The sequence below is a fragment of the Mastomys coucha genome, unplaced genomic scaffold (assembly GCF_008632895.1).
Source record: "Mastomys coucha isolate ucsf_1 unplaced genomic scaffold, UCSF_Mcou_1 pScaffold13, whole genome shotgun sequence".
Classification (NCBI taxonomy): domain Eukaryota; kingdom Metazoa; phylum Chordata; class Mammalia; order Rodentia; family Muridae; genus Mastomys; species Mastomys coucha.
Genome location: NW_022196895.1, coordinates 73,724,658 through 73,736,192, shown reverse-complemented (window position 1 = coordinate 73,736,192; position 11,535 = coordinate 73,724,658). Strand labels below are relative to the sequence as shown.

The window sequence follows — 11,535 nt, the reverse complement described above, 5'->3', positions numbered from 1 at the left end:
TCTCTCTCTCTCACACACACACACACACACTCTCTCTCTCTCTCTCACACACACACACACACACTCATCTCCCCATCTCTCTTTCTTATTCTCCTTTGTTGTTTGATGTTTGTTTGTTTGTTTGTTTTTGAGACAGGGTCTCACTCTGTCTAGACCTAGAACTGTCCTAGAACTCACTTTGTAGACCAGGCTGAACTAAAACTGCCTGCCTCTGCCTCTTAAGTGAGAGTGCTGGGACTAAAGACGTACACCACTATGCCTGCCTTTATTCTCTCTTTTTCTTTCTTTCCTTTTAGAGCAAAATGGAGACAGAATACTCTTGAAACTGCATTAGGTGAGCCGAGAGCAATGCTGAGACTGTTAAAGACTATGGGGACTTCTGAAGTTGAACAGAGTGCATATTGAGTTGAGATGCCCAAGGCCAAGAGCAAAATAGGTGGTTTGAATGTGAAATGTTCCCTAATTTACTCAACACTCAGTGCCCAGCTGATGGTGATTTGTGGAAGGTCGTGGAGCCTGCAGGAAGTGGGCTGCTGGGGGCTGGTCTTAAGGTGTCATATCCTGGATGAGGAGCTATCTGCATGGATGTCTGTGTACCACATGCCTGTGACCAGCTGCTTACATCCTGCCCTCATGACTTCCCTCCATGATGAAAATAAACTCCTCCCCTCTCCCAAAATTATCCCCACAGAGTTCTGACAGGGTGTCAGACAGTTGGTCTAAAGAGGGATTCTGTTGGCCGACTGCTTAGCTTAGCATGCATGAGAGAAAGACTCCGGGGGAAAGCAAGCAACTACCATGGAAAGAAGTTAGGATTTTTACTTCACAGCATTATAGAGCCTCAGTTAAAAAAAATTCACGAAAACAAGAAACTGAGCAAACAAAAAAATATAAAGTACAAGAAACAGAAAAATGAAAAGGTATTCTGGGGCTGGAGGGCTTGCTCAGTGGTTAGAGCACTTGTTCCTGCAGAGGACCCACCAGGGTTTGATTCCCAGCACCCACATGACAGCTTACCACCATCCAGAACTCAAGCCAAGGGACCCAACTCCATCTTCTGAACTCTGCAGGCACCAAGCATGTGGTGCGCAGACAGACATGGAGACAGAACATCCACACACATAAAATAAGTAAATATAATAGTAACAATAGTAAAAATAATGAATTTTTTAAAAAAGAAAAAGAAAAGGTCTCCTGATGTTTAGTTTTGGGATCAAACCCATGGGGCTACGACTTAACAAAGGCAAAGAGAGGCAGCTTTCTGGTCTCCAGAAGGAAGAAAAATGATAGCCATGGAGAAGGAGGCCTCATACTACTCAAGAAATGTCAGTAAACAGATCTGATCCTACATTGCTATTGAGAGGGCAAGGAAGAAATATACAATGATCCAGTGAAACCAGTTAGGATCTAGTCAACTCAGTCAGGCCTGTGCCCTCAGTTGTTTTTCACATTTAAGTATAAGAGGGAAGCTTTCACTGCTTACATACCTTGGTCTGCCTGATAAACGGCTAAAGATCTCAGAACAGCTGAGCTATTGAGCAGTGTGTAGATGTAGGACTCCACTTGCAACCTCGACAGCACAGAAGTGTAAGAATGGAGGGTCAGGGTCTGGTGGAGGTGTTCAGATTTGGCATCAAATAGCTTCTTCAGTTCGCCCAGGACATTTTCACTCATCTCTACTCTCTGGTAGTGGTGATGACCATAAACTTTCACTTGATCTGCACAGATGCCCTAGATAAAGGATGAGATGTGAGACCATCTGCTTCTGATGCAGTCAGGCAGCAGGTGGAAGACTTACGTGCTCTGGCACTATTTCAAAGACCCTAGACCACAGTGAGGGTCAACACTGTACATACAACACAATGGGGGAAAACATTGTACATACAAACAATACTAGCAAATAATGGTCAGTGTCAGAGAACATTGCCACTCGTGAATAGATGATGGTTTCTGAAAAGAGTGACCCTATGGGACTGGAGAGATGGCTCAGTGGTTAAGAGCACTGGCTACTCTTCCAAAGAATCCAGGTTCAATTCCCAGCACCACATGACAGTTCTGTAACTCCAGTTCCAGATGATCCAACATTCTCACACAAAAAGGCAGGCAAAACACCAATGTACATAAAATAAATCAATCATTTAAAAAAGAATGACCCTACGAAGTCAGTAAGGAACAATAACATGTATTCCTAAAACTCTCACACCTGGTATCTTACTTTCTATGCTAAGAATACCCAGGCCAATGTGCCATTCCCTCAACGCCATAGTCGCCCAAAATATCCCTAGATCTACCTCAGTTTCTGTCTGTTCAAAGGGAATCCTTCTCCTTTATATCAATTCCTCCCACTATACTCGAGTCTATCCTTTCTTTTTAGATTTTATTTTATGACTGTTCCATCTGCATATTATGAATGTGCACCCCTTGCAGGCCTAGATGCCCATGGAGGTAGGAAGAGGGCATAAGATCCCCGTGGAACTAGAGTTATTAGGTTACAAGCTGCCACACACATGCTGGCAATGAAACCAGGGTCTTCTGCAAAAGCAACAAGAGCTCTTGCCGGACACGCCTTTAATCCCAGCACTTGGGAGGCAGAGGCAGGCGGATTTCTGAGTTCGAGGCCAGCCTGGTCTACAGAGTTCCAGGACAGCCAAGGCTACACAGAGAAACCCTGTCTCGAAAGAAACAAAACAAAAAAAAAGAGCTCTTGTTTCTCCACTGAGCTTTTTCTCCACCTTTCTTTTTCAATATTTCCAAATGTGTCTCTTACCACAGAATCTACAAAAAGATATACAAGGCTCTGTACAAATAAGAGGTAGGAGCCGGCAAATCACATGTGTCACCAGTGTCTCCTCCACTTTCCCCTCTATGGCAAACTTGTCAAAAGTGTCCTTCTCTTCCTTGCCATCCCTCCTGGGTCCTTAGGAAATGGTGGCTCTGGCCTCCCGGGGGCAGGGTGACAGCTAACAGACTCTCCTTATCACTCTCCAACCAATACTCTCTCTACTGACTGCACACTTGTGGCATTATGCCAAAATCTATAACTAAGAGTCTATGGGCTGAATTTTGCCTTGAGACATGGTTTGCTGGCTTGAACTCTGTAGAATATGTATGTATCTGCATATATTTGATTTAGTTAGTTGCCAATGCTGCCAGTTATCATCCTTCGTGCAAAAATCCAAATTCCTGCTTCTCTGAGAAAACCTAAGATGTAGCAATCCCCTACTCCTCACAATCACAGAAGTGTCAACTAGATGTCAGGGGCTGCCGTCTCTCCAGACTAGGCATGTGCTTCTCCATTGAGCCGCACCCTACTCTGCGCCTCTCCTACATGTTAAATGCCTGCTCCTATAGCCATTTGATCATGTGATCCCTGGACTGATGAAGCCAGGACCAGTGTAAATTTAATACACAGACCAAATCCTAGGCAGCACCATGGTAAAGACAGCTCAACTACCAACTCCCCAAGCTCTGAAGCTTGACACACACAGTCAGGACACCTGATACACACAGTCAAGATACCTGTACGGCTACTTGTTCATCCTTAAAGCTCCACAGCCGACTTTTGGCATTGTGGCAATCAGACATCAGAGTGAGCAGCTCGGCTTCAGCCAACAGCAATTGTTTCCTGCATCGTGAGTAATTCAAAAGCAACTCATAAAACTCATGTCTGTCCTGATGAGCAATGCTATCAAATTCTTCTACATATGACTCGACATTCTCCAGCCATGAGCCGGGCTCCAAGAGTTTGAGCTGTTCTTTAGTGAAGGGTGCCAGTTCTGGTTGAGACGGGAGTTCTGGGTAGAGTCGCTCACTACGGAGCACGGGCTTCACTGCCACCAAGGCTGGTACTTCAGTAATTTCAGCTGGCAACTCGGGATATAGTTTCTTCACTCTCAGTGGCTGAGAAACTTCTTTGGCCTCATAAGAACTGTGCAAGCTAACACCCTGAAGCACCTTTGAACAGCCGAGGGCTTCTTCACCTTCTTTCCTACTCGGACTTTCTCTGGCATGTGAGCTCTCCATTTTCGGCTGAGTTCCAGAAAAGTCAGGCTGCAGTGTTCTTTCTGGAGGCCCACATTGTATGAGTGTGTGGTCCTCGACTTCTGTGAAGTTCTTGCAAGGTTCACCTTCAGCTGTAACATTGTCTCCAGGGTCGACCTTCAACTCCATTTCATCATCTCCATCAAGAGCTGTGACCTCACCCCTTTCTTTTAGTTCCTCTCTGCCCTGAATCGGGGGCCCTTCATCCCCTATAGTCAAGGAGGTGAGTGGTATATCAAACATTTCGCTTTCACTCCACCCACACACATCACTGTGGAGCTGGGAGTCAGCCGACACCTTCAGATCCTCTCCTTTGAGTTCAGAAGCTGGAAACGAGATTGCCTGCTCTCTGCACGTCTCTGGAAGGGGGACAGCATCGGCAGGCTGAAGGGCTTCAGACTTCTTCTTTTCCTACAAGCAAGGTATGAAATATAACAAGAGCTCATGTTTCAGCATGAAGAATTTTTAAGCCATAATAAATATCTAAACTTTTACATTGAGGGCTCTTTCCTCAGCTCAGACTCACTTCCATTCTTGGGATGCCTCCTCCTTCCTCAATAAGCTATCTGTTTCCATTTCAGACCTCACTTAAAAGGACATTGCATTTTTTCTATCTCTCCTGGCAGCTGCCAGGACTGTCATCTAATCTGCCATTTAGTTTTTCTTAAACTCTAATAAAACTGCCCTTGAGCTTCTTTTGAGTCCAGTTCTAAATGTGTTTATTAATAAGAGAACCTTATGGCAACCATGAGCAGACCCCAAAGCAGCCCTCTGGAGGTTGACGTGCTAAGCCAGCCACCATGTCGTCAGCAACTGATAATGTAAACCAAGAGCAAGCAACCAGCAAGCTCACGTGCCTGCTGAGCACCTATGTGGGCTGCACCCAGCGAATCGACCTCCCCCTGCCTTTGCGATATCACCCTATAAAGGTGCTCCTTCTGTCACGCTTTCTTCTTGAACTATGACCATAACTGAACATACTCAGAAATTGTACTTTAAGATAGAATGCATTTCCAGGACAGAATGTATCCTCCCAAAGGTGCCACCTCCTTTTCTCTATGAAAGTTTCCCAATAAGGAAATACGCATGTCGGTGAGGATAGGAGTGACAGCAAATTCATGCACACGCTGGGTTTGCAAACAGCAGTGACAGTGCAGGGAATTACCGCCATGAAGGAGAAGCCTCCCTCACCTCACTGGGACAAAGGTTTGCAAACAGCAGTGACAGTGCAGGGAATTACCGCCATGAAGGAGAAGCCTCCCTCACCTCACTGGGACAAAAGTTTCCTTGAGGACGACAATTCAACCATGGGAAATCCCCAACTATAAATATGTAAATTGATCTGAAAAGACAGCGCCTGAACTAGAAATGAAACATAAAAATCCCAGCTTCAAAACAATGTGTAAGGCATCCTCAACAGCACAGAGGCTGCTGCTACTGAACCTGAAGGTGACGAGACCACATCCTGAGCTGGCTACAAAACTCAGCAACGTTATCCATGTGGTAATGGTCTTGCAGGTATGAAGGATGCAAGAATTTGGAGGTCATGGAGATTTGTACCATGATGCCAACATATGACAAGGACAAAATCCCTAAAGGAGGGATGAACATAGCATTGCATAGAGCTGTGTAGGTACAGCCTGGGGTACACTGTCTACTCCAGCAGTTGGACATGCCAGGGGTTGGGACATCCATCAAGCAAGCCTATAGACTGTAGCTCGCCAAAGAATGAGGTCACTATAAATGATGAGTTGGTGGGCCCTTGAAGCTCATCCTGACGGACCTCCGATGAGTCATCACAAGCCCAGATGCTAGATATGTACCTGTAGAACTTGGTGCTTGACCTGCTGGTACATATCTAACTTTGGACAAACCAATCTTTCCTTGGACCTATGCCCTCTTTCCTCTGTTTTGGAATGAGAATGTTTACCATTATATATACACATATATGCATATATGTATGTATATATATGGCTTATAACATGTTTTTATTTTATATGAGCTCATAGTTAATGGACTATCTGGACTCACAGGAGATAGTCTAGACTGGATTTCTGAATATTGTTCAAAGTGATCAAGACTATGGGGACTTTTAATTGAATTAATACAATTTTAGTTATTAGATGACATGAACTGATAGGAGGCCAAAGATGAAACGTTATGATTTTAAAATGATGTTTTGTTTTGTTAAAATGATGTCAAGTTGAGAAGAAGTAGGCTTGAGATAGGATAGAAAGTCACTCCAGCAGACACACCACAGATGTGAGAAGGATTTTCAGAGGATTAACTAAGGTGTCAGGAATGTTAGTGCCTCCATGTTCAATAAAGCACAGAACAAACCAAGCATCAGCATTCACCTCTCTCAGATCCCCACTGCAGATGCAATCAGCTGCCGCCACCTCCTCCTCCTCCTCCTCCTCCTCCTCCTCCTCCTCCTGCCACAAGGAGAGTCACTAGGCCTTACTTCTACATACAACTCCTTCAAATTGAGACCCAAAACAAAACCCTCCCTCCTTCAAGAAAACAAAAATCTAAATTTTCACATTTAATAGGTGGAATATAAATCCACCTCATGAAATACTCTATCTTATATTTTGTATAGCCCATTTTGAGCACATTCAATTTGGGCATTCACTATTGTAATCTAAAAAGAAAAAGATATCACAATAAGCAACAAATTATGATCCACAAATGAATATGAAATATTTAAATGGATCATCTACCACAGGCTAAGTAAAATGAAACCATCTCCAACTGCCACAGACCCACCCACAGTCTTCATTTTGACCAACATGTTCCCTCCAAACTCAAGAGAAGGCTGCAGTAACTCAAACCAACCAACCAACAGCAAAAACCATAGCATTAGATTAAACATGCAAAAGATGTGCCTATGTGTCTAAAATAAACACTTTGAACAGATAAAACATAAACCCAATGAGCAGGAAGTGACCACCCTTCTATGCAGAACTGCAATAAACACACAAGGAATGGGAAAAACAAAGTCACCATCACCCCCAGTGCTAGCCCACTTTCCATTCTGGCAATAAAATGCTTAAAGTCGAATACTGATGTTTATTGAGACCACAGTTCAACAGCAGGGTGCTTCGCCTGTAAGGCCTTCCTGCCACACAGCATCACAACAGCCAGCGCTCCAGAAACAGGGAAAGACTGGAGACAGGGAGCTGGAGAGAGGAGGGCTGAGCTCATTCGTGTTATAACAACCCCGAGAACTACCAGGGTCCTGTGTAAACCACGTGAATTCCTTCAACAGGCATCCCTAGTACCCTGCCAGGCCCACAGCTCCTCCTGCATCGCTGTACTGGGAAGCAACTTTTGAACTCATGACCCACCTTGGGGGATATAAACCACAGTGACACAAGCATGACAGATGTTACAGTGACTGAGCCAGAACCTGAGCAAAAGGAACACAAACAGTCCCAGGCATCTCATATTTACAAAAGAAAACATACTGAGTTTACAAAAGAAAACATACTGAGTTTACAAAAGAGAACATACTGAGTTCCAATGGAGAATCCTGGCAAACACGCCACAACCAAATAACCAAGTCAGCACTACCAGAAGAGCAGCCCTCAGCAAGACAGCTCCAATACAAGGCTCCAAGACAGCTCCCCATACAGTGCTCCAAGACAGCTCCCCATACAGTGCTCCAAGACAGCTCCCCATACAGTGCTCCAAGACAGCTCCCTGATACAGTGCTCCAAGACAGCTCCCCATACAGTGCTCCAAGACAGCTCCCCATACAGTGCTCCAAGACAGCTCCCCATACAGTGCTCCAAGACAGCTCCCTGATACAGAATGACCTAAGGCAGGGGCCCTGGCAGAACAAAAACACTCTCTGACTTGCTACATTTGGCCTTCCCTTTTAACTAAAACAAAAGGGGGATATGTGGGGAGCCATGAATCTTGAGAGGCATTCGCCATGACAAGATGGCGCCTACTTCCACTGTTAACTCCTAGTGGACAACTGTTTGCACATGTACATGGAGTGAAAAGGACGCCATGTCACGGCCCATCCCGGGGCGTTACGTAGGGTAATGAGCAAACAGCCAATCATGGGCAGACACACCACGCTGTGGGCAGATACACCACACTGTGGTGTATATAAGCAATGCGGATTTTGGGCTCGACCCTTTTTCCCTATGGATGGAGACAATAAACAGTTGCTGCAGAAGGAACCTAGTGTGTCCGTGTGTCTTCTTCCGGCGAGACGACTGCGCGGGCTACACCCTCTGAAATCTGAGCTGTTTTCACATTAATACCCCTTACAGTTTCCTTTCAACCATGCAAGCGCATGACCTAAGTCAGATCCTGCCCTCCTCTGCTCAAGCCCACACAAATTCTAAAGTCACACAGAGGAACAGCTCAACTCCTTACAAGGGCCTGCCTTTCTGACTATTCCACTTCTATCCACTCACTCTGCCCTAGCCACACTGTCCCGTTACAATTTCAAGGACAGAACACACTGGCTTACAGTCTGTTAACCCCTCCAATCTGCAGCACCTTCACTTGCAAGCCTCCTGAACACGGTGGAAGGGAACAAATGCCTTTAATTTCAGCACCTGGGAGGCAGAGGCATGCAGAGCTCACGGCCAGCCTGATCTACAGAGTGAGTTCCAGGACAGCCAGAGCTGACAGTTTGTCTCAAACTGAGTGTTTGCCTCAAAGAAGAAAAAAAAAAATCCCCTTAATAAGAACTGCACTGTCCAACTATTTGAAACTGCAACCCATCCAAGCCTCTCACAAGTCCTCCAAAACTCTAGCGTGACTGTTCTTTAAGCACAGCATCTCTATCACCTTCTAGCTTTTGTCTTAATGTCGGTGGGTGCTGTTCAGTTTGGCTTGTCCTGACTGTAAGCACCACTGAGACCTAAGGGTTCCCCAAATGGATGGAATCCTTTTGTGGGGAGCAGTAAGAGGCTCTCACAAGGCACAAAGGAGGTTTAAGTAATAAAACATAGCACTGCCCAACTTTATAATAACAACAATCCATGCCTAGAAGAAACAAAGGAAAAGGAAAACTTCCCAGGCCGTAGAGAAACATTCTGATCCACCCCAACAATTACTAGACACACCTGTTGGTTGTTAGAATTTACAATTTGATACAATGTTTCTGAGACAGGGTCTCCTCAAATAACATCTAGCTAACCTAGAATTCACTACAATTCACTATGCACCCTAGCTGGCCTTGAACCAATGCCTCATAATTCAGTCAGCTGAGTCTCACTCATTACCTGGGTGACTTGACTCAGTCATCATCACTCGGCCTAACTACAAAATCTATGAAGTCTGAAGAGCAAATCCAAATTCAAGATTCTGTTCTCTTTAAACCTATGTTTACTAAGATAAATGAAGTCCAGACCCTCAGAATTAGAGAATTTTTCTTTTTACAGAGGATCAAACGAAAAGAGTAAAAACATTATCAGGGCTCTACCAAAAGTATCCAATAGTAAATACCAGACACACAACCACAACCTGTCATCCTGGAGTCACCTACCAGGTAGTTAGTCCTGAGGAATGTAGGCCAGGTACTGGGACAAATCCAGAAGCCACAGCAACCTCTACACAACAGCACATGACACTCCACTTCCTGAACTAAGCCTTTGGATCCATACCATGTTACCAAAGGAATCCACACACTTCATGTACACTCTACTAAATACAGTTCCTACAAGTCACTATTGAAACTTTTTCCCAAACACACAAAAAGTTACACTTTGGGCTCAGTAACGTCACCAATTCTGAGTAAGGAAATGTCTTATACCAGTAATACCACCTTCACTGTTGATTTCAATTTGTGTAAATTCTGTTTTGGATAAGGCAAAGTTATCTAGATGGGAATCATGTGTGGCGGCACACCGGACCTCTGGGAGTTCAAGGTATATGGTGAGTTCCAGGCCGGGTAGGGTGACACAATTAAAGTCCTATTTGAATATACATAGTTATAACTACAGATACCCTACAGGTACCCTAACCACCACCTTAGGGTAAAATTTAATTTGTTCGTCTCAGCAAGTATACAGGAGCAAAGTGAAAATCCAAAAGGCACCTGAAAAACAAGTCAATCTAAAAAAAAAAAAAAAGACACACTGACATGCAACAATCCAGAAAAAATTCAAATCCTTTCCCCCGATCTGGATTATGCCCTGTGTTGATTTTTGTATATTCACACCACACTGTAAACAATCAGATACACAGGAAACAACACTGTCGCTCTGAATTTTGAAAACGTAGAGGTCTGACATGTCACTGCTATCTACAAACCATACTTCCCAAGCGAAGGACGTCGGGTCTCCGTGCATTTCCAGAACCTGGGAGTGTTCCCAGGTTACAGTGGACGGGGTAGGAAGTGAAAGATGGAGGAAAAAGCTGCCTCGGCGCCCGAAGCCAGGCGTGGGGGTGGGAAGTAAAGAAAATGAGCAAAAGAGAAAGAGCCCAGTGAAGTCAGGACAGGGAGACGGCCAGGCAGCCCTGACAGCCCGACGCCACGGGACGCCACGGGACGCCACGGGACGCCACGGGACCCCACGGGACGCCATGGGACGCGCGGCGAGCCGAGGGCTCGCACGGGAGTGACGGCATCCTCACCTTGCCTTTGGTCCGGCTGACCTTGGCCTTGGCCCGGCGGGGCTTCACAGCCTCGGCCATACACTCTGCCTCCGCGACGTCGCGGTCTGTTTCTGTCAAACTCCTGCAATTCACGCAAGCAGACCAGTTCCGGCCTCCTAATGTCACGTGATAGACCCTCCACCACTTAGGCACGGGAGGCGGCAACTGGAAGCCGTACGGGCTGCAACTTGGGACAAACTAGTGAGGGACGACTTGTGTGCGAAAAGCTCCGCCTGCTCTCGCTCGGGGCCCGCCCCAGCCCTCGCCCCGCCTCCGGCCACGCCCCGTGAGCCACAAGCTGAGCCTCCGCCTCTGGCCTCAGGGAGGCGCTCAGAGCTCCCCTCTGCCTCTGCAGCTCGCAGAAAGATGTTCTACTTGGGCCGTGTAGTGCCAAGAAGAGGCCTTGGCGATCCGATTTTGATACCTGGCTAACCAGTTCGAGTCAGCCTATATCTACGTCACGTTTCCGGAAAGAAACATTATGTCCATCCAAACTGAACTTCTTTTTTTGTTTTTTGTTGTTGTTGTTTTTCAAGACAGGGTTTCTCTGTGTAGCTCTGGCTGTCCTGGAACTCACTCTGTAGACCAGGCTGAACTCAGAAATCCGCCTGCCTCTGCCTCTCAAGTGCTGGGATTAAAGGTGTGCGCCACCACTGCCTGGCCAAAGTGAACAGGGGATGATACTCCCATCTCCCTGTCACAAGAATTAAGTTGGTGAAAATTAAATGAAAGGCATCTGATTATAGCAGACACCTTGATGTTATACTTACTACACAAATTTGCAGGCTAGATAAGGAACATCTGCTTGAAGAAGACAGACAAAAAGGTAAAAAGAAGTGAGACCGGAAAAGTACTTAGTGTACGTTC

At 45.7% G+C, this 11,535-nt stretch overlaps 1 protein-coding gene across 5 annotated transcripts in view; it reads right to left on the bottom strand.

Moving 5' to 3' along the window:
* The window catches only part of Epg5 (ectopic P-granules autophagy protein 5 homolog), a 90,051-nt gene extending 79,252 nt beyond the window's left edge, over positions 1-10,799 (bottom strand). For all 5 annotated transcript variants that reach the window (XM_031366099.1, XM_031366100.1, XM_031366101.1 and 2 more), the window contains exons 1-3: positions 10,648-10,799; positions 3,520-4,452; positions 1,488-1,731 (exon numbers count right to left, since the gene is read on the bottom strand). In XM_031366099.1, the coding sequence (XP_031221959.1) occupies positions 1,488-1,731; positions 3,520-4,452; positions 10,648-10,707 (1,237 nt within the window). In that variant the 5' untranslated portion in view covers positions 10,708-10,799. The remainder of the gene's footprint in view (positions 1-1,487; positions 1,732-3,519; positions 4,453-10,647) is intronic.
* Positions 10,800-11,535: the final 736 nt, after the last annotated feature.